We start from the raw sequence: 24021 nt of genomic DNA, 5'->3' as shown, positions 1-24021 counted from the left end.
TAAGTTTTTAAAAGTTTAAAAATTAAAATTAATTTGAGAAATATTTTGAACACTCCACTAAATTTTCAAAACAAAACAAATAGAATAAATAATAAAATTTGTAGGGAGAAATTAGACTTTTTTTATCTAAATAAGCTATTAATATGTTTTATACTCCTCTAGGTATAATTTTAGTGGGATAAGAGGTTTATCCTTCCATTGTCTCACATTCTTATCTTCCAAACAAACATAGGATAAGTTATCTCATTTTTTTTTATCTCTATCTCATTTCTTATATCCCCTCTAACAGACACCTCGTAGGAGCTTATCACACCCCTTTATATCATCTCTCATTAGGTATAAGATTTGAGAGATGAGACTCTTATCACCCCTTATCTTCCTGTCATGTATCTAAACAAACATGAGATAAATGAACTTTGGAGTTTTATCCATACCATACCCTATTTATCCCATATAATAAACACCCTCCTACTACTTCACAAATCCTCAGTTAGTTTCTTAATTTATTATATAATCTCATTTTCTGTAGCTAAAAGCATCATAATGCTTAATTTCTCCAACTACACAAATAGCTACGACACTGTTAATAATACTCAGTCAAAGTAAATAATTCACAATTTCACTATTTCTCTACAATTAGTTGTAACCTCAAATATACTCTACAAATGGTTAGCTAGTCTTTTAAATTCAAATTACCATTATTTGCTCCTGAATATCAGAAAGCATCGCCATTTGTATTTATGCTTTCAGTATTTGTAACTTTACGATAAGTGATAATACATTATTTTACACTCTCAAAATCCAAACACGGCAACATGGTATCAGAACCGGTTCCGGCCTTCATCCTATTTCGTCCACCGCAAATACCTCCGTTGCCACCACCATTTTTCCATCATCTTCCACCCCTACCTCGCTAGAGTACACGATGATATCTGATGATGCATCGTTGTTTATCACCCCGCTAGTCACTCAATACATATTCAATTCGCCATTCGGAAATTTACCGAATAATTCCCAATCAATTTCATCGTGGCAACCAAATAATCATTAGCAACCTTCGCCCTTTCCTCAGCCGTCTGCGACTACACACCTGCCGGAGTCGAATTTGTCTGACATCTCTCTTCCATCGTATGGTCTGCCAAATCATGCGACCTTATTGTTGCAACCACCGTTTGTCTTCCCGGGCTTTATGTCGTAGCAGCCGCATATGCCCACCCAACACACGGTCAATCCATCTCATTCTCAATTTCCCAATTTTGGCTACACAACTCCGCACACCAATTTTGATTCACATCTCCATTCTAATGAGGTATTTATTAAACCCAATTCCACTTCAGGTTTTCTTATATTTGGTTATGATATCATCCATCCATTACCATTTTCTGTATAATCCAACAAATATCACTGTTTATATCAAATTAATATCAAAGAATTATTGTTCATGGAAAATGGACATAAGCACTACTCTGCAAACTCATCGATTGTATGATCATGTGCGTAGTTCGGTTCCCCCCCACTAAAATATTTGCACAAACAGAATAATCATATGGATTATATTTTAAATCCTTCATTTACATATTGGAACACAATAGAAAATAATGCTATTCTTTGTTACTTAATTCTATCATAAAAGAAATTTACCCCATCATTAATAATCTGCAAACATCACATGCTATTCATGGGGCTTTGGAACAAACTTATAGTCTTGTCTCTGGTAGCAAGCGTCTATAGCTTATAGTTGAAGTGCAAACTCTACAGTAGGATGGTAATTTCGTTAAGAAATATCTTCATAAACTTAAGGTAATCCTTGACGACTTAGCTGCTTCAGGTAACCCTTATCCCTTTAATCTTTTACTTGACTTGATTTTTCAACATGTGCATGAGAATTTCACCATGTTATTGCATCCCTATTATCAAAAACTGATGTTGAGCTTGACTTCCATAAGTTATCCACCAATTAGTTTCCCATGAAATTTTGTTGAAAGGGAAAGCCCCTGGGCCCATAGCCCTAGCCAATATCAGTACCAGATCTGATAATCATACTCTTATTGCCCGTCCCACAAAAAAGGATATTTTATATTTCTGGGGATACAGATCACTAGGCTGACAAGTGCAACCAAAATAAAAGAAACAAAGGCACATCTTAGAACTGTCCACGGGGTGGAGGAACTTGATAGTTAGATAAAGCAATATTTAACAAATGTAAAAAAATATATTCAAATGTTGCAATAATAAATAAGTATGCCTAATTTTTAGATAAGAAATGTATTGATTAAGAATACATTATATTTAATTAATAATTTTATTCATTATTCTATGTTATTTTTGCTTTAAAATTTTCCTTTCAATTAATTCAGCTCTAAAATTTACACCAATTAATTGCCAAAAATTTCACCAAATTTTTAGGCTCCAAGTCTCTAAGTCTACTCATGATATCTCTATGTCTACTTTTTCCTCACTTTTCTCTCTCATCCTTTCCCCTCATAGCGATAGCTGCCTCCAAGGTTCGACCCTTCCTGTTTCGATCCAAAAAAAATTATTTGCTCTTGCTATGGCGTAACTGGTGGTATGAATCGATGAAATCGAACTCAAATTTAGGGGTTCTTCAATTGTTCTTACTTCACGACTAAGGTTTGTGTATTTTTGTAAATTGTTATTTTTGCTTTCACATGGGGAAAAAAATAGGGTTGGGTTGATGAAAAGTTTCCAAGTTACTCTTGTGGGTTTTAGGGAATCATATGAAGCTCAACATTACATGAATTTTGTTCGAGATTTACATTGATTTGTGGTGAACACTCGACAAGCAATGCTTATTATGATTAATCAGTGAGATTGAATCATGCATTTCATGTTATCTTTGCAGTATATTATTATTTTTTACTTATTTTAGTGCAAATAGAATTCAAATTGCTTTCCTGAATATTTTAACGGAGTTTTCTATTTGGTAAACTCTAGATTCCTAATATCAGAGTTGGTATATCTCTTGTAAAATGCTATCTTATTAAAACAGTTTAAAGTTGATCGATTTATTGTTTAATAGTTCAATTTGTACAATAAAGGCATAAAAGCCTTTGATTCACATCTTATACAAATTTCTAAGATAGTGTGTAATACAACGCCATTAGGTTCAAGTGTAAATAAAAAGAAAAATAGAATAAGATAGAAGATGAGGCAAACATTTTAAAGTGTCTTTCATTTTAAAGTAAAGATTTTGTTACTTTTTCACGTTTAAGCAAAGTTGTCTTAGGAAGATTTGCTTACAACTTATGACTTTAAAAAAATCGTTCAAAAGTTGCTCTGAGACAATTTGGCTGACATTGTTTACTCGATAATCAATCATTTTGAATTGAAATGGCAGACTCAAATGTTTGATGATTACCTAGAACTGTTTCTATCTTGTCAAGCATGAACACGTATCTATTTTCATTATCCTTGAGTTTCCCCTGCAACAATACAACTCTATTACATAATATCTTTTTAGGTGCATTTTTAGTCTAAATAGGAACTAGAAATACCCTTAGGAACAACAAGTCCCTATGTTAAAGAAGAAGAGGCAAAGTTGCTCTTGAGCTGGCTTGCCATTACTGAAGCAGTAGCTGTAAATTTTTTTCAATTCTTTTATGTTCAAACAACTTCTGAAGTTTGGTTAAGTCTTACAAATATAAGGATCCAAGATTTTCTAATAGTATCTATTGCTTACAATTATGTAGTTGTCGTTGAAGTGTGAATTTTGTGTGATTTTCATTGGATGAAACCTTTTACGAACCTTATCCTCAGCTTATTCATTATCCCTCCTTGTTTTAATTACATACTTCAACTTTTTAAGCCTTACATGATTCTAATAAGCTGTATTCTAATCCAGATTAAGCCTTTATAGTTTTTTCTTCGCAGCTTCTAGGATTGTCTGTTGCTGATTGCTCAAATTATTGAGGATTGCTCCAAGGTACATAAATGTTCTGCATCTGCATTATTTTTTGTTTGATTAGTTTAAATTTTAGTTAAGTTGATTTGAATTTGTTAAGTTATTTATATCTCATCCAAATCAATTAATCTATCTATATCATATGCAAATAAATTACACAAACCAGTTCCATTTGATTTTATGTTCTCACATGGTTAAGAGCAAATTTGGTTTAAACGTTTTTTGAGAGGATGCCTTTTCTTTTCAGAAAATCCAAGAGATTTTAGTTTAATGAATTAATATCCTGGCACACTTTAATTTTATCTTTTAGCAATTGAACATATAACATGTCATGGGAGGAGCTTTTTATATTTCAATTGACTTAAAACATAATGTGGAGATATTGTTGTTAATAGGATCGGCCAATTGATCAACCAGGTTTTGGTAAGGTCTAACACCTGTAACTAAACCTTGTATGAAGTAACCCAAAATAGCCAACATAGCCAATCTTCCATTCTTTATTTCTTTCAAATTCAATTCCTTCATTGATTTCTCATCTTTACCAAACCCAAGAGGGTTAAAAAAGGGTCCTCCTAGCTAGGCCGGGTTACCCGATCCGCCCAAGGATTTCTCAAAACCTAAGAAATATTGCTTGCTCATTGAACCTGGTTTTGCCCAATCTTGGAATCTCATGTGTTCTGCGAATCCCATTAAAGCCATCTCTAGGACAAAGAGTGTGTGATTGTCTTCCTAGTAGTTATATCTCCCGACTGACGGGATCACACCGGTTTGGAACCATGGAAGGTTGTTTCTGCTGGAATTAATTTCTAGTGTTATGGCTCATACTGCACCTAACATAGCAAATCTTTCGTTGATGATTTCTCCATTGGCGAACCATTTTGGCTCTATGAACCCTCTTGTTTCCTTTGGGTCTGATAGTCCTAGTGGGTCAAATCCAAAGTCATTTGGTAAGGTAAAACACAACATAACATGGTGAGATTTTGAACATGAAAACATAAAGTTGCTTTTTTTTCTTTTTTCTTTGTATGTAGATCTTCAATTTGGGTTACATTATACTGGCGTTGATTGAAGTTTGGGGTACATTTTAAAAAGGTCATTGAACTATTGAACTTTCACTTTTATGTCAATGATCATTCTGGCTAACTGAAAAAAAAATCAATTTTTATTTACTTAAAATGAACTTCATGAAACTGTCACATAACGTACATGTGATTTAACTACCATATGATATGTAAAAGTAAATGTATTTCAACGTGGTTGATATGTCATTGTTTTAGTGGTATTTTATGTCTGAATTGAACATAATGACTTAATCGAAACATAAAGAAAGTTCAAATGATTTTATTGGAAGAAAATGAATTTCAGTGACCATCAGTGCAATACCCACAATACTTAATTTTCTAATTGTTTAAGAGTCTATTTGGTTTTAGTTGATCATGTCTACTGTATTGTTATTGTTGGTTGTAGCCAATAAAAGTTAATTGATTTTTTTTTTTTCTGAATAACTATAGAAGATATTTGTCGAAAGAGAATAAAGGGTAGTAAGACTCTTACATGCCATCCAAATAGGATAGACTCTACTTGGAAGTAAACTATAGTTGTCTATCTGCTTCTTACTGAAAACCAAACAAAGAAACCGTAGATTTGTAATGTTATTCACTACAAGAAAAGTGGGTATTAGTGAGAAAAAAGTTAACAAGAATAAAAAATATTCTCATTAAAATCATAATTTTAATAAGTTTAATGAGAATAAATTATATATTTTATTATTAATGATAAAATAATTTATTTATTATATTTTCTTTTATTTTATTCTCATTAATATCAATTTCTTACCAATTTATTATATTTCATTTTTCATTATTCTTATTATTGTATTTAACTATAGTATTAATAAGACATTTGATTCTCACTATTTACTCTAAAAAAAATGTTTTCCTCCCCCAAATATTGAGTTACCGCCATCTTTCCAAATAATCCCTCCAATTTTTTTTGCCCCAAATTAAAAGCTTAGACAAAACCCTACTTGCCCCAAATCAAACGCATATACAATCCATTTCACAAAAGCTAAAATCAAATCTCGCCTCAGATGAAATTCATATCGACCTAAGTTGCTACTCGTCTCTGCCATCTCATTTGACATCTCAACTCCTCTCTAATTGCAACTAGTTCTCTATGCGATTCTGTGATCTTCACTGTAAGTTTTTCTCTTCGACCTATAACCATCTATTTTATATCTTGGTTGTTCACGTACTAGGAGTGTATTAGAATGCTAGTTTTACAGGTGTTCATTGTTTCAAATGCTTATGCTCTTTCTTTCTCATTGCTCTTGGACTGATTGAAATTGAATAGATAACCCAAAGGTAAAATCTCTAATTAAACTTTAGATGTTGTTCTGAATGCACAATTCATGGTTTAGATTGGAACTTTTACTACAGTCCCAATGATAATAGGATTTATGCTTGAGCAGTGATTGTTGGATCGTACTTTATTATTATTGATACTTTATTCATAGGATTTATACTTGAGTAGGGATTTATAATTAAATAGAGGTTACTAATACCCCATTCTATTTTGCAAGACCGGAAGACAATCTACCAGATACCTCAACTTGTCAAGACTAGACACTGGTGGAGAATATATCACTCTCCAGGTTTTATTAATTCATCCTCATCCCTAATTTGCTTCACTTTCTTCTATACCATCCTCGATTGATTATTCTTTACATTATCTGGAACTTCCATGAGTAATTAAAATCTAAGATTGTCATCATTTCTTTTAATTATTGTGTGATCTTTGCCTCATGCTATGTCTATTATGATATAATTAACTAATCAAAATGTAATGAATCAAAAGTTATAGACCAATTACATATGCATTACTTGTTTCTATATGCTTTGCCACTCAACATAGCAATACCTACATGTCTGGATATAGACCAGTTATATATGCATTACTTGTTTCTATGTGTTGCACTAATCTTCTTGTTTTTTTATTCTTTTTTATTTTCTCATCAAACCCATACTTAAGTTGATGGGCCTACACGTATGTGAACATAAAAGCTAGTGTTGAATTTGATATGAATTAATGTGAGAAATCCTGAATTTGATATGAATTAATGTGAGAAATCCAATGAAAGGAACCAATTCTGTAAACAGAACTGATAACCCAGGCAGTTCTGTTTACAGCTGGAACTAGTTTTGTTTATGGAATTGGGTTACCAGTTCGGTAACCAACTATTTGTCCTGTTCCACTTTATTAATTTTGAGAGTTATATATGTATATATAACTTTATGTATCCATCCGTTGATTCTCCTAATTGGGCTTTTAATTCATGAAAATATGTGGGGTCTTTTAGTCCTAGAACTAAAGCTGTGATATTAAACAGATTTGAGAGTTCACTACTACTAAGGATTCTATTTATGATGAATTAACATTTGTTATAGGAAATAGAGGAAGCATGTGTAGTTCTTATTAGCCTTGTTTGAATTTGGTTTATACTTGGTAGTTGAAGTTGGCTACCACAAGAAACAATTAAGAACCTTACATATTATATTTGCTCTTTGACTCCTTATTTTCCTTCTATTGTGAATGACAAAATTTATAAATGTTAAGAACCAAAGTTATAAATGTTAGAAGTATAATTATACAAACATGAATGGTATTTTTGCATCTATACCTCTTTAATTAATTATGTAATTTACCTTATTCCAATCTATTAGTTTAGCTCAGACTAAGAATGCAAGTTATTTACCTTATTCCAAGTGAAAATACTGATGGTAATATTTATTTTCTTAATGTAATTTAGTGCTAACTCTTATATTCTTTTATGTATTTAAGGTGTTTCTCATACCATCAAAAGCTGTCTTGTAGCAAAATATACTCCAATTACGGAAGATGGTAAATTTGACAGCTCAGTGTATACTATATCAGAAAAGTATGTCAAAGGTAAGTTAATGATGTGCTATGTATTTTCCACATGTTAAAACATATAGTTTTGTGTTCTCCATGCTATAAATTCGTTATAGACATTGAATTTAAACATATTATGTTGTTAGATTCTACACTTCAAGAGAAGAGAAAAGTCAGGGGGAAGAACATGAATAAGAAAGTTGCATATCTCTCACGACTGGAGAAAAGCTTAAGATCGAATTCTACAGTAATCGTGCAGTGGGTGATAATAAAAAATGTTGGTCAATGCACTTGGGGAGACTTGTTCGTGACATCAATATTTGCCCACTACAATTTCAAACATGGAAGGGTGTGATGAAAGAAGTCAAGAACCATCTATGGGTCTCAGTAAAGGTAAATCTATTTTGATTAATTACATAAGTTAATCCCTTAAAAATTTAGGATTGGTTTGTAAAGATGGATTCTCCAATGGGAAATTGTTAACTAAAATTGGATTCGAATCAGATAACTTTATTTTCCATCATAAATATATTATTTTCAACATTCCCATTTACTACATTAGGAAAAGAAAATGATGGGAAAATATGTTACACAACAGGTTACACTTCCTGGATTTTAATCCTATCTCTGTAGTTAAAAGATAATTGTTTTAATTTAATTGCCTTTGGCTTCTCTTTAAATTGATCAAAAGTATCTTTATTTGATTTGGGCTTGTCGTTAGAAAAGGTATGAAAACAAGTGTGTCTTCCTTTATAGGGTACTTCAAATTTTGTAGGGTCTTGATTTGTATTTGCATTTGTTTTGGGGCTAAACAACCTTGTGAGTGACGATGACTGCATCTTTAATAACCTCTTTAAATGGAAATCAATGTTATTCATTATTTGTATAATTTTAGTCAAAAGTGGCATTGCTGAAGTAGCCATTTATTTTATTTTTAATTGTTTTTTAAGATGCATTGCTGAAATAACTTATGTAATTTTAAATGGAAATCAATGTTATTCATTATTGTACAATTTTAGTCAAAAGTGGCATTGCTGAAGTAGCCATTTATTTTATTTTTAATTGTTTTTTAAGATGCATTGCTGAAATAACTTATATAATTTTAAATGCTTTAGAAAAATGTAATTTTAAATAATAGTATTCATCTATTATAATCATATGTTGTAGGACTGCTTTGAAAACGAGAACATTGACATTTATCGCGAAGAAACCTTAGAGTATATGGGTTATTTGTAGACAACATGGAGATCAAATTTGTACCTTACTTATGTGAAACCTTGCAAAACCAAAGGGGAAGCCTTGAAAAATTGTCCTTCACTTATTAATGTTAGAGATTGGACGTGGCTTGTGAATGAGAAGTTCTCTACTGAAGAATTTCAGGTATAGTATTTTGCTTGTATACTACAACCAAAAAACTCATAAGAAAGCTGATGTTTTGAAATGTTTATAGAGAATAAGCAAACGAAATATGAAAAACAGAGACAAGACTGTGATACCTCATCGTAGTGGAAGTAAGCCACATCGAGCAATTATTTATGATTTGGTAAAAAAACAAGTTTACAATGCTTTTTTTTTTCATTTGTTTCATTAATCACTTACACAAATTTACACCTTCATTTACATCAAACTAGGGAGGCAAAGATGGAAATCCACCTAATTTTCCAAATCTTTTCTTCGAGACTCGATAGAAAAATGGAAAATTGTAAGACCAAGAAACGACAAACAAATATGTAAACATTTCTAATTAGCTATCTAAAGTTATCTTATTGTATGTTGTTTATTTTTTATACCACATGTAATCCATTTGACTCATTTGTAGGATGAAATTGTGAAGACCACACATTTTGACCCATCACTTTCTACGATGGAGGTGATTGACAAATGCTTTGGGCCGCAGTCCCACAACCGTGTCTTTGGTTATGGAGGTGGAATAAAGCGAAAGCAAATGAGTGGGCGCCCAAATTATTGCATTTTTAAGGTCTATTGTAACTCATTTATGATGTTGCAATAGGCCATCTATGGCGCAGTGAGTGCAGGCTAAATATATACATACCACATATTCCAAACCATGTCAGCACTATCAAAACTAATTCGCCTCACCCACATTAGCATATTCCAAACTTGGAATCCTAGATAAGATTCTACTCAGCTATAAATCCAAAACAATTAAATTACTAAAATCCATAAGATATCAAATTACTAAAACCCATGTGCTAAATCAGATACTATAGACATCCATAAAACAATCAAATATTTTAGACATCCATAAAACAACCAAATTACAATAGCAGCAACATTTGTAAGTACACATTGAAATTTGCCTTTTTTTATCATCAAAACAATCACAACAATTTCCACCAGGTGGGTAAAAAATGTCAGATGCATCAGTTTTGATACATGCAAGTATCTGATAAAAATATGAAAGGATTAGTTAATTTAAATTTTCTAAAGTAAGCAGTCAAAATGTACTTAATTAATAACTAATGCTCATCAAAAAAACATTACAACCACATATTTGTAATCAAGCCATAGTATTAAAATAATTAAGAACTTCTTGTACTAACTCAATTGTGCATTTTAGTTGAGTAGGAAGCATCCTTTCTCTTTCTAAGATTGCCTTTTTGATATGTGGAATTTTGTATTTTAGGGAACTTTGAATTTTCATTGCTTCTATCACGCACTCTTTTGCAATGTCAAAATATTCTCTTGGACTTCCATGGAGAAAAATCCTCATACTATTTGACCACAACTTGTACAAGCTCATCAACATCACTTGGTGTCTCCTTGTGATGTAAAGCTTGAATTGCACTAAAAAACCCGAGATCCAAGCCATTCATGTCGAGAGAATAGTAGGTTGACATATCAAACGAATATCAAAACCTTCTTGGGAAACAGCTTGACAAAATTCTTCATCATCCCGATCAATGTGTGTTCTTGCATTGTCTTTTTGAATAAATATTGGATATCCACAATCTTCTCTTGGTCATTTTTCCTTAATTGCAGGTAGTACTTTTCCGATCAAATAAGACCTTATAACGTCTCTAGTAATTGAAGTTATTGGCTTGGTCTTTGAAGTCCCAACAGCTTTATTAACACCTTTTCTTTTTGTTGGAACTTGTGTAACTAAAGAAAAAACACTAATTTTCTTAGAGAAAAGTTCATTATAATTAGTATCAAACCTCGGACGAGCTAAGACAACTAGAAACATGACTTTCCTAATAAAATTTATGCTTTTACAAGTGCATAATGGATATTCTTTATCTGGCAGTAAGTAATATTTCTGATTTTTGCTTGTCATCTAGAACCATTTGTCGTCAATATGGATAATGTTGTACATCTCTTTAAATGTTGGATCATGTGATATGCTATTTTCTTGAAGCATTGATATGCAAAATTGCAAACAAGACCTTTTATTCTCTTCCTTTAAAAGAGGCTTTATAGCATTTGAATGTCGTCATATATCTCTTGTTTGTAAACGTCTAAACATTATGGTCTTTGTCATCTTCATAGCAAAATCTAAAGAACTAAAGGTTGTACACTGTTGTAAAGGGATATCATGAAAATACAAATTCAGAAAAGACGATTTTGTTTTTAGTTTCATTGTTTATCAAATAATGGTATATCAAATGAACCTTGGTATCTATACTCAAAATGTGATTAAGTGAAGTAAGGTTTGTTTCTAATTAATCTAAACCATAAAAACACAAGATTTTATTATCAATCACACAATCGTCTATCAAATCAAATAAAAAAATAAAAACTAGAATGGATCAAACTAAGAGCAATACTAAGGTTTTCCATGTCATAATAAGTATCATGATGAGTTGATGGAGATATCTGGAATTTAAATAAAAAAAAACAAATTTTCTGAAACAATATTAAGGTCTAGCAAAATATACCATGTTTCCTCTTATCTAAAGTCTCCATTACTAATCTCTGTTACCACATCATCTATGGAAATTCGTCACAGAAGAATAAAAAACAAGAAAAGAAAGAAGATATATGCTGAAGAAATTTTGAACAGAGAACGTAATGTTGAAGATGTGTAATCTATTTCTACATAAATTGCGACTCTTCAATTCCATTTTTGGTGGCAAAATTCAAAACTAGAGCAAATGGAAGTTTAAATTTAGAGAAAGTGGAATATTTATGAGTTTGAAGAGAGAAATGATGAATTATTGAGAGAGATTTTTTTTTAGGAAGCCAAAATTCTTTTGTTGTTTTATTAATTAGAGAGAGTTTTCTTTTTTCTTGAGTTAATTAATGGATCAAAGGATAAATTAACACTTTCAACCTATATTAATGTTCTTTCTTATTTTGTATTGTGAAAAATACTAGAATGACTTATATAAGGAAATGAAGAAAATATCTTTTATTTTTCCGCTCCTTTAACACCGAATGAATTAAACTGCACAGAAATAATACAAGTATATAAATTTATAAAAATTAGATTAATAACAAAATTTTATAGTAAATTAAATTACACACTTTATTTGTAGATACCGTAATGAAAAAGATTTGAATGAAAGTGCACATGTATTTGTTAGTGAAACCCGAGACATTGAATAGGGATAACAATTGAGAAAAGTTACAATTAAAAGGATAAAATTAAAATTTGCCCATTACACCTTGCTCCTCTGTAAGAGAAGATTCGCACACAACTGACACCGATTTTTTTTATTAACTGATATCTAATCCACTCCCAATTAAGAGGAGATTCGCACACAACTGACACCAATTTTTCATTAACTGATATCTGATCACTCCCGATAAAATATATCTATGACCCTAATTTTATCCACTCTCGATAAAAATATATTATTTATGACCCTGATTTTTTTTAATAATTAGAGTCTTTGCAAAAGTTGAAATCAGTGATTCTATCATAACTAACCATGGCATCTATCACTAACTAACCATGGCAAACGAAACGAACACTACATTGTGCATTATTTTTAAACTGGTGATTCTATCACTAACTAACCAGGGCAAATGAAACAAAAACATTATAGTGCATTATTTTTAAACCAGTGATTCTATCACTAACTAACCATGGCAAACGAAACGAAAATATTATAATGCATTATTTTTAAACCGATGATTCTATCACTAACTAACCATAGCAAACGAAACGAAAACATTACATTATGCATTATTTTTAACCAAACATTTTATAAGGATCATGGCATTACTTAAGACATATAAATATAATTAAGTATATAGTAAACGGAACAACTTCCTGAGGACTCTTAACCCTCCGTTAAGTATATAGTCGGAGTGTTACAAAATTAAGTTCCAAGCGAAAACGGCACACCACTTGCCGGAATCCAATTCTCTCCTTGTATGAATCTACCAACAGTAAACGGAGCAACTTCTTGAGGACTGTTAAGCACATGAAACCCACGCCAATTAACCCTCCGTGAAGTCGACGCGCCATCCCCTGTGTTCCTGTACTCTCCGTAAAACAGAGTTGAAAGCGCGTAATCTCCATGCCATGCACCCCACCCAGACGGATGAATGAAACCGTCCAGCTCCGTTTCCATAAAAACCGTCCTCGAATACTTCCTCCACGGCCTACCGAGAAAGGTCCTTATTTCCCCTCTTGCAGCAAGGAGTTCCGGCAATGGCCGCACTCGCGATCTGTGTATGGAGATCCCCGTGTTTTCCCGCGGATCGTCTCTACCTTGTGCAGTTATGAAATTAGCTTGGCTACTCATCGGCCGGCGGACGAAAATATCGCAATTTTGGAAAACTACCGGAGCATCGCCGAAGATGAAATCGATTGTGCCATAGATCTGGCAATCGCGGTAAAATTGCCGCAAGGAATGTACGTAGAGAGTGTCTTGATAACCTTTGAAGCTGCAACGGTAGAAGACGGAGAGATCGGAGCTGACTCTGAGAGCCACCGCCTGGTGTTTGTTTGGGCCGGCTGTGTTCTCGAATGTTATATCTCTTGCCCAAAATCCATCGCCCGATACCCCTGCCATTATGAACAAAAAATCAGTGGAGAAATTAATTGTACTTTGATTAATTCGTTGTTCTAAGAGGAAATTTCGTACCGAAAGTGGCGGAGCTTAAGGTGGTGGCGCCGTCGGGGACATTGCGGTTACCGGTGATGATAGTTCTATCGATGCCATCTCCGACGAGCATTAGATTTTTAATGTGTTGTGGGATTTCAATTTTTTCATTGTAAATTCCTGCTTTGACGTAAATTATTACTCTGTTGGCTCTTCTGTTCCTTGATCTTTCGACTGCAGATACAGCCTCGTTGATTGTTCTGTGAGTACCTGAACCATCTTTGGCTACTATGAAATTTGCTCTGGATGAACCTGGATTCCATGATGTTAGGATTCCTCCGGCTGTTTGATTCTGTGCTGGAATATTCTCTGCACAAGAGAAAGTGAAGGAGGCGAAGGAGGATCTAACTTTATGAAAAAGTGAAAATGAAATTTACATGCAATTGGTTCATGTCACATTAGTTGATTCATTAGTAGGAGTATAAATGAGTGTTCGGTTCGATACGAGTTCGACCGTGTTCAATTCGAGTTATAAACGAGCGGAGTTTAAACACGGTGAAATTTGGTTCGAATACAATCAGACTCAGTTATAATTAGGTTTGTTATGAACAAGGTCAATTATAATGTTTATGAACACGCTCGTGAGCAAACTTTGTTCGATTTTTTTTAATAATAGGATTTTTATAAAAAGGAATGTGTAAAACATTGTAATTTTGTGTAAAATTTAATTTTGTTTAGGTTTCAAAACTATGTAATTTTATGTTAAAAAAAATTCTTATAAAGATAATTAATGAGTTGTTCGCCAATGAAATTATACAGAATTAGCAAAACTCGTAAACAAGTTCGCGAGCAACTCACAAACAAGATGTTGTGCAGAGTTTGGGCTTGTAATTTTCTTAGGAGCCGAGCATAAGGAAACCAAAACTTGACTCGCTTGGCTCAACTCACAGGCGAAAGTTTGGTTTGGCTCAGTACGACCCTATTCGTTAAGTGTAATAATACTCCAGAGTATTCTTGGAGTATACTAAAATTTCTCAAATAATGGGTTTTGGAGTTATTTTATTGCAACATTTTCAGATCCTTCTATCCTCTTTCCTAGCAGAGAATCTTTAGATCCTCTAGAAACTTGAAACCATATCTCTCGTAACAAATTTGAGAATTCCGATGCTTGAAGGTGCAAAAGACCCATGATGGATTCTGATGATTGAAGGTGTAAACCCACGGATAACAAATATGAGGATTCCGATGCTTGAAGGTGCAAAATACCTATGATGGATTCCGATGATTGAGGATATAAACCCACAATGGATTCCGACAATTGAGGAATGGATTCCGATGATTCAGGATGCAAACCCACGATGGATTCCGATGATTGAGGGTGTTTTGCACAACAATGGATTCCGATGATTGAGGGTGCTTTGAACAACTATAAATTCCCGTGTAACTAAATCATCACATGTTTAACATTTCTTCTATTGATTTATTTGTACATTGTATTAATTGTTGATGAAAATAAAAAATAGGAGACAAAAATATTTAATGATAAATATACCTATTTTATATATAGGCTAATTTAATAACAAAATTTTTTTAATGGAATTTCAAGAATTTACCTAATACATAATATAAAAGATTTTATAACGTAATAAATCATTTTCAGAAAACAAAACTCTCCCACGGAATATTTCAATGATAAATACATCTTTAATACTTTAACCAAAACTCTCCCACAAAAAAATATTTCAATCATAGATACATTTTCAATACTTTAACCATCTGAAATACATGTTTTACATAATATAATTATATTTTATTAGTATACTATAATAATATAATTATTGATATAAATAATCCTATATATATATATAAATAATCCTTTTTTAAAACACAAATATAAATGTTTGTTGAGTTTATTAGTCTTTACTTAAAAAAACATATGATATTACATATTTATGATAATTTTTTTAATATAAATATGGTATTTTTTATTATAAAAAATATCTTGCATATTTTACATAAGAAAAAAATAAATTGTTTTTATCAATAAAATCAATATGTTACATCACCAATTATATAACACTGTATTAATTTTTTCTTTAAAAAAAAACACTATTAAATTTCATATTTTATTAAGTTAAAATCCATAATTTTATTTTTTAATACTTTTATTTTGTACTTTTCCTCGGAAAAAAAGGTACAAGTGGATGCTTTTGCTAGTATACATACATACTATATTAGTAAGATTCCACTCACCGTTTGCCTTCAAAAAGCTTCCGCATGAAGAAACTGAATATTTCAACTTACACTAAATAACATTAACACAGAATATTCTAATTATAAGGTTTTAGTAATGATAAGTATCAACAAACTAAAAAAAATTATGAATTTCTTCTGTAATTCTAATAATTAATAAAAAAGTAAAAATCATCGTACCCTTTGTAAAATAAGGACTTTGCTGGCCATAGAAATCGAGAGCTTCACTAATCAGAAACGTAAAATTGCTGGAAAAAATTGTATGATTTTGATCAACAAATCCTTTCTCCGATAACCCATCCAAACAACTCCGATGGTTCGCAAGCACACCACTCAGCCACGTGCGAGCATCGTCCTGGCTGTACTTTTCTCCGCCGGCAACCATTTGTGAGAGGCGATTCTCACTTTCCCTGTATATAGAGGTATACAAATGTATCATCAGTAGAACCAGAACCTAACGGTAATTTTTTTTGTAAGATTGTCTTAAATTCTGTAAAATAACTAAATAACAGCCAGAATGTATTTTTCTTAAACTCACGACGGAAAAAGTCGCTAATTCCAAAACCACCGAAATTGTCCCAAATTCTGAAAAATAACAAAATTACCGACAGAAGAGAATATTGCGTCGGTAAACCAATTATTTTCTGTTATTTTCTCCCAATTCCAGGGTCATCAAACCTTCGGTATAATGGCAGAGCTAGGATTTGAGATTCCGAAGGCTAAATTTAATCGTGTAATTTGTGGTAATTTTTCAAAATCTTGAGAAAAAAAAGAAGGTTCAAAGGGTTGGAAATGATAACCTTTTACAATAAAAACAAGTTTCTTAACCTATTCAACCATCTCAATATACTGTTATAACACGCATTAATATAATATAATATATTGTTATAACCGTATTAATATAGTATAATTAGGAGGACTATCAACAACCAGACATATTTTACTCAAGAGTGGAGCCGACGGCCGAGGGCCAGAGCCCTCGGCGCCCTGGGCTGGTTCAACCCCTGCTTCCGTAACCCCTTTAGTTCCGTTCATGTCATGTGTATCAATGTGAGTTATAATCTTATAATATGATAATCGTATCAAACGTGTCGTGTTAAGTAGATTGTCTTAATATTGTCCGTCGTATCAGAAATTTAGAAACCTACCTGTAAAGCTTGACACAATCATTCAATCCATGAAATTCCAAAACCTCGCCGTTCAATCCAGACCCCAAAATGGACGACTCAGCCCATTGTTTAGCTTGTAGAATTTGAGTCTGAGCCATTTGGATTTTGTCCAATCCAAACGTGGAAGAGGTAGCTCCAGCTTCAGGTACAGCCATGGCGGCTGAGTAAAAGAAGAAGGTGAAGAAGAAAGCAAGTTGAAACATTTTGATTTGGAAGTGGATGAAGACTGAAGTGTTTGGAAAAGGAGTTATTAATGGAAATGAGGAGGTGAATAAGCAAATGAACACGTAGATATTTAGTGGTGGCCAAGTGTCGAAGGCTTCGTGTGCATGTTTTGAACTTCAACACAGCTAGCTTCCTTTCCAATTCAATGCTATAGAATGATGCATGCATGGAAGAAGACAACGAATCTAATTAACCTTAATTACAACTATTGAAGTTTAGAGTTTATAATAGGGTGAGGATTTCTGACACGAAAACACGATTTATAGAGACAATCTTACTGACACAACACGATTGATACGAAAATCAATTTTTTAGCATTTATAACATATAAAATAATATCAAACATATATATATGAGACAACACAATTTTGACACGAAACACGAAATTGTTACCTCTAGTTTATAATTCACCTAAGAGTCTCGTCTTAACTCAGTCACATTACATGGATAAGATTCTTGGCAAGTTTAGTAAGAATGATTCTGGTATGGTCAGAACCCTAATCGATTTTAGTTAATATCTATCTAAAAAAATAAAAGTGAAAGTGTGGACCAAGTGAAATATGTAAGGATTATAGGTAGTTTGGTATATCTTTTGCATTGTACAAGATATTGCTTTTAGTGTCAGTTAAGTTGATACACGAGTAATATAGAGAAAATATACTAAAAAGCTGTTCTAAGAATCGTGATTACAAACTACACTATACGAGAGAACATGTTGTATTAGAACAATTCTCTAATGCAAGTTGGATATCATATATAAAATATTCCAAATACACGAGTGGATACATGTTTAATCTAGATAGGAGAAGCAATGTCCTAGAAATTCTCAAAGAGAAACTATTATCTAGATCTTATGAAATATGGGTTTGTAGTCTTAGATAAAATAAAGGGAAAAGCCGAGTGGCTACGAATTGTTTTAGAGGATATTCTTATATATATATAGTCAATGCTTATATCTACAATTTGTATACATTGTGATAATCAAAACAATGATTAAAAGAGCACATAAAATGATACATAATAGTAAACATATATATATATATATATATCGTCGACATAACACCGTTAGACAATTGATTTTAATGAGTATTATTTCTGTTGATTTTGTTGGATCAAATGATAATACCGCAGATCTGTTAACCAAAGGATTAAACCAAGATCAAGTTAAAAAAACAACGAAAAAGGTATGAGACTGAACCCCATTATAGAGTTTAAGGGTTTATGTGAAGAAATATTCAACCTTTTTGACTGAAGACTCCAAGATCTAGGTTTAAGAGGAATCTAATTGTATAAACCTTCAAAAGTCACCATGGGGTCAACCCGAGTCATTCATGTGATGTAAATAAAATAAAGATTAATTTCAAATAAAACTCTGTGGTTTCACATTTTTTGCAGATCGATACCTATGGTTGGTAAAATTTTCAATTTTTCTAAATTTGGCCTATAATGATCTCAAAATGAAAATTTTCAAGAATTAAAGTTGTTTAGGGAACCATATTTTTTTAGTTTTCAAAATCATCATTTTTGGACACTCTAAACATCAACTTTGTCTCTCATAAAAAAACAACACCTAAATGACCTCAAACCTAAAAAGTTAAAAAATTAAAGTTGCTTAAAATATCATTTAATTCTTGAAAAAAATTCATTTTGAGATCATTATCTATCAAATTTGGAAAAATAAAAATTTTGTCAACTACATGTACTGATCTGCAAAAAAAAAATGTGAAACCATAATGTTTTATTTGAAATTAACCCATAAAATAACGATATAAAATGAGAAAGGCTAAGCTACAGTTTTAACGATTCTTTTTGCATCGGAATTCTGAGAAAAAAAAAATCACCTATGTAAGAGCAAAGTGAAGTTACTTCAAAGGAGACTAATGAGGTTCAGTTCTCTAAAACTCTTGCCGATGTTCGTGTCTATAACGAACATAACCATGAGAACTAAAACTGTGTTATGTTGGTATTTGTATAGACAAATAACAAAATAGTTCAAGAACATCACATATACTAGTTAGCCGGTAGAGTAAAATATACTTTCACAATAGAATATTCAATGTTTGTAGCCTACCAATTCTATACAACTAGAATTTCGATAACTTCAAGCTTGTTCATGTATTTTAACCATGTGATCTTTCCAAAGGTATATTATCAGCTCAATACGGATAAGTGATTAATGAAAAAAGGGCTTAAATAGACCACTTGGAATCGTTTTGTTGATAATAAAAAAAAAAATTCCCCTCTCCCACATAGAACATTAATGTTATTGTGTTTATATATAGTTGGCCTTTACGAGACTTTAACTAATAATAGGCCGATGCTCTCTCATGGGCAGGAGAAGGCGTGCAGTCGAAGTCTTATCGGATTGGGAGCACACCCGCATGTTGTAGGTGACACAAATACCGAACTAAAATAGACCCATTTGAGCTTATCTATTTTTGCTTTGGCCGATGTCTTTATTTGTCAACAATTTAAGTTTTTATTTTTGTAGCTGCTTTAACATAATTAATTTTCATTTAATGAACTAAGTTTTACAATTAATTCAATAAAATATTTCCAACAGTCATCCATGCTCCTGAACAGTCACCTTGTTCCTGAACAGATACAACTATTCGTGTTTATTTATTTTAATTCAAATTATAGAAAAAAGTACACAAACAAAATCTAATTTTTTTTTTCCATAAAAACATATATGTTAATTTATTTTTGTTGTTCTTACTTCTTATTCCGATGATAACAAACTACACACATTTAAACTTTACCCACGTATTATATTAGAGAGACTATTATCAATAGCTATAAAATCTATCTAAAAATAACTATTCATACATGCCTCATATTTCAATTCACATAAAAAGTTTAAACGCATTTTATACCATCTCAACGTTTCATTTATTTTAAAATAATTTCAGATACTTTCAATGTTTATATTTTAGTATTTTTATACATTTCTAAATCATATTTTCACTTTTTGGACCAGTGACATCTAGTACTAAACATGATGTAATATATTATTTCTTTAATCTATTATTCAGAAGTGTGTGTTTAACTTGTTAGAATTAATGATTAAAAAAGGATATATAGTGTGTCGGCAAATGAAGTTATTTGGGTACGTACGTGTTGCATACTCTTACCTGAAATGTCTTATATTAGTATATTGCACATTTTCTGGCTTTTATTCAAAACCACAATAATTTCTGCTGATTTAAAGCCAAAATTCCTAAAAGTGCCGTTACGAGTGCTATAAGCTTTCATATCAAACTACCAATAGAAATTCTGCACTCCTCATTATAGATTTTACTATAGGTTTGGCACGGTACAGTAAGTATCTCGTTGGTTATTTAAATTTACTTAAAATAATATGATTAACTAAAAATAAGGGAGAATAACTGAAATGTATATCATTTTAAATAAGTTAACGGGCCAATAAATAACTTTAAGTAAGTTCAGGAGTTAATAGGTCACTTTAAATAAATTCGGATGGATAATAAGACGCTTTAAATAAGTTCAAGCGATAATGAGACATTTTATAAGTTTAGGAGGCCAGCCGACTTTTTAGACTAAGATGTCGTTTGATAAAACTGAAAATTAATTGCTGAAAAAATAAGTACTGGAAATTAAATGTTTTAAGTGCTGAAAGTATTAAATGAGAGACAAAGATGGAGATCAATTTGTCTGTTCGGATGGCGCGAGTCCTCAAATAAGTAGAGAACTTGAGCTATGATGAGGTATGATGAGGGATATTTGTGCTAGAGAATCTCTACTGTGGATATATTTTTTTGATTTCAACAAATTTTCTACACTTTCGAAAATCAATGAGGGAGGGACCCCTTTGGCCGAATGCTTCATGAGTTACGTTGTTTCCACAAATGACTATGAATTGTTTGACTTAGGGTACAAAGGAGTCAAGTTTGCTTGGGCTAATGCTCTGCGAGGTAAAGATTTTATTCTAGAGTGACTTGACTGATTTGTGTGAACTGTGGAATGAGACGTTCTGTTTCCCCAGTCACTCGTTCACCAGTTCGCTAGTGTCAGCTCAAATCATGCTCCTGTTATGTTAGACTTTAAGGGTGTAAGGAAACCTGAAATGCGTCCATTCCTCTTCGAATCTTTTTAGGTTAAGAAAACTAATTGCAAAAAAGTGATTGAATGGGTGTGGGAGGAATGCGGCTTAGGGAACTATCAGTGTGTCAGCAAAAAATTTGACTCTTGTGCCAAACATTTATGAAGTTGGAACCGTGACTCCATAGGGAACATTGGGCATATAATTCGTCAGTACAATGATAAAATTTCTTCCCTACAAGGTATACTACTAGATCTCCATGTCGAGAACAAGATTTCTAACCTCTCAAAGAAACTTCTCTCATTTCAAGATAAAAATGAAACATTGTGGAGGCACCGATCTAGAGAAATGTGGCTCTCTAAGGGGATAAAAATACCAAGTTCTTCCATGATAAGGCCAGTGCGCAAAAAAAAAAAAAAAAAAAAAAAAAAAAATCCAATTGCCTTACCAAGATGAAGAACTCAAAAGGGATTTGGTGTGAAAGAAGAAGACATTGAGCATATTGTACTGACATACTATAACGACTTGTTCTCAACTTCTAATCCTAACATCTTAGATTCGGTGGTTAAAGCACTAGAAGCCTGCATCTCCCCTTCTCAACGTTATGATCTCTCTTTTCCATTATGTAAGGAGGAGATGAAGGCAGTTCTTTATCAGATGCATCTCAAAAAGCACATTGTGGGTGAGGACGTTATGGTTGTAGTGCTCAACATCCTCCAAGGTAATTCTCTTCCACATGATATCAATCACACTTTTATTGCCTTGATCCTAAAAGTTTGGGCTCCGTGTATTATGAATATTTACGGCATATCAGTCTCTGTAACGTGATTTATAAACTAGTGTCCAAAACTCTAACAAATCACCTTAAGTCCATCTTAAACTCTTTCATTAATCAAACACAATGTATTTTTGTTCCGGGGAGACTAATAACTAATAGTTCACTTAATGCTTTTGAAATATTTCATTCCGTGAGATATAGAATCAGAAGGTGGGAGGGCTACTATGCCTTAAAATTGGATATGAGCAAAGACTATGACATGGCAGGATGGGTTTTTCCTGTGTTAGCTGTGCAAAAAATGGGGTTTCTAGAGGTATTTATCAGGTTAATTAAAAAGTGTCAGTGTCTCTCTTCAATGTCATTTTCTTTCCTTATAAATAAGGTGTCAAAATGGTATATAAAGCCTAGTCGGGATCTTAGCCAAGGAGACCCTATTTCACCTTGTTTGTTTCTTATCTATGCAAGAGGATGAGCTACATGGTATCAATATTAGCCCAACTTGTCCTAACGGTTTCTCACTTATTTTTATCAAATGTTTCTATGATCTTTTCCAGAGTTGACTGTGATGAATAAAGGGTGATAAAAAAATATTCTAAGTATATATGAAGGAACCTCAAGTCAGAGGGTTAATTTTGAAAAATCAAAGATCAATTTTAGTACAAATGTGAAGGAACAAAACAAAGCAAAGCTCTATGAGTTCCTTAGTGTAAATGAGGTAGAGGTGCTTCCAAAATATCGTGGAATGGCTATGGTCATTAGCAAATCAAATAAGACTATCTTTGATTTTCTCTCGAATCATGTGCTGAAAAAAGTAGGGGGTGCAGTGAACAATGTCTCCCTCGGATCGAGAAGAAGTTTTTAATAAAAACGGTGATCCAAGCTATCCCTCAATACTTAATAAGTTGTTTCCTTTTACCAAATACATTATGTGATGAGCTTCAATCCCTCATGGTGAATCCATAGTGGGGGAAACAGATGGACAAGAAAGCATTCATTGGCAAAGCTAGAGTAAACTGTGTGCTCCTAAAGCCGAAAGAGGATTAGGTTTTTGACATTAGGGCTTGTTTGGATAGGGTATTTTAAAGTAAGCGAGGGTAAATGTAATTAAATAACCTTATTTATTTTGAGATGTAATTGAACAGAATAGTAATTGAGAATAGGTGAGGGTGAATTTTGAGCGATTTTATTTCCACTCCAAATCGAAAGGTAAGCATAGTGAATGATGTTATTTTTCCAAAATTATCCTTTATTTTTTATTTATTTTCAAACTTACTTCTTTTTTTTGTTCTTTGATCTTATACAGAACGTTGGCGAGCCTTGGCGCAACAGTAAAACGTTGTTGCCGTGTGACTTGAGGTCACGGGTTCGAGTCTTAGGAGCGGCCTCTTGCCAATTAAATTGGCAAGGGAAGGCTTGCCCCCAATACACCCTTGTGGTGGGACCCCTCCCCGGACCCTCGCTCAGCGGGGACGCGTAATGCGACCGGGCCGCCCTTTTTTTTTGATCTTATACAGATGTGGTGTGTGAAGGAATCTTCAAAACACAGAGACATTACTTGTTGTGACCATGTGACTTTTTTTTTTCATAATTCAGTCCCTAACTTGCTAAATTTATTCGATTAATCCAATTACTTGATATAGGCTCTTTTATTCAATTAACCATAAAATATGATGTGTCTGCTT

General features: G+C 32.5%; 1 protein-coding gene and 1 pseudogene across 1 annotated transcript; both read right to left on the bottom strand.

The window, feature by feature from the left end:
* Positions 1 to 4267: 4267 nt before the first annotated feature.
* Positions 4268 to 6148, bottom strand: LOC136216674 (chlorophyll a-b binding protein 8, chloroplastic-like; annotated as a pseudogene).
* A 6739-nt stretch (positions 6149 to 12887) lies between these two features.
* On the bottom strand, positions 12888 to 17503 carry LOC136216725 (probable pectinesterase/pectinesterase inhibitor 36). The gene is made up of 4 exons (XM_066003281.1): positions 17253 to 17503; positions 16285 to 16514; positions 13894 to 14220; positions 12888 to 13814 (listed from the first exon to the last, which is right to left on the bottom strand). The coding sequence occupies exons 1-4, from the start codon at positions 17474 to 17476 to the stop codon at positions 13123 to 13125; spliced, it is 1473 nt and encodes a 490-aa protein (XP_065859353.1). The 5' UTR covers positions 17477 to 17503; the 3' UTR covers positions 12888 to 13122.
* Between the last annotated feature and the right edge of the window lie 6518 nt (positions 17504 to 24021).

Source organism: Euphorbia lathyris, chromosome 2 (assembly GCF_963576675.1).
Source record: "Euphorbia lathyris chromosome 2, ddEupLath1.1, whole genome shotgun sequence".
NCBI lineage: Eukaryota > Viridiplantae > Streptophyta > Magnoliopsida > Malpighiales > Euphorbiaceae > Euphorbia > Euphorbia lathyris.
Note: the sequence above shows the minus strand (reverse complement) of the source record. Positions and strands in the feature narration are given on the sequence as shown.

Bases quoted from the DNA above. Each gene is read 5' to 3' on its own strand.
- LOC136216725 (XM_066003281.1), bottom strand. From the start codon at position 17,476: ATGTTTCAACTTGCTTTCTTCTTCACCTTCTTCTTTTACTCAGCCGCC. The intron at 16,515-17,252 runs GTAGGTTTCTAA...CTCTATATACAG, and splicing joins GATTGTGTCAAGCTTTACAG to GGAAAGTGAGAATCGCCTCT. The intron at 14,221-16,284 runs GTACGATGATTT...TCTCTTGTGCAG, and splicing joins AAGTCCTTATTTTACAAAGG to AGAATATTCCAGCACAGAAT.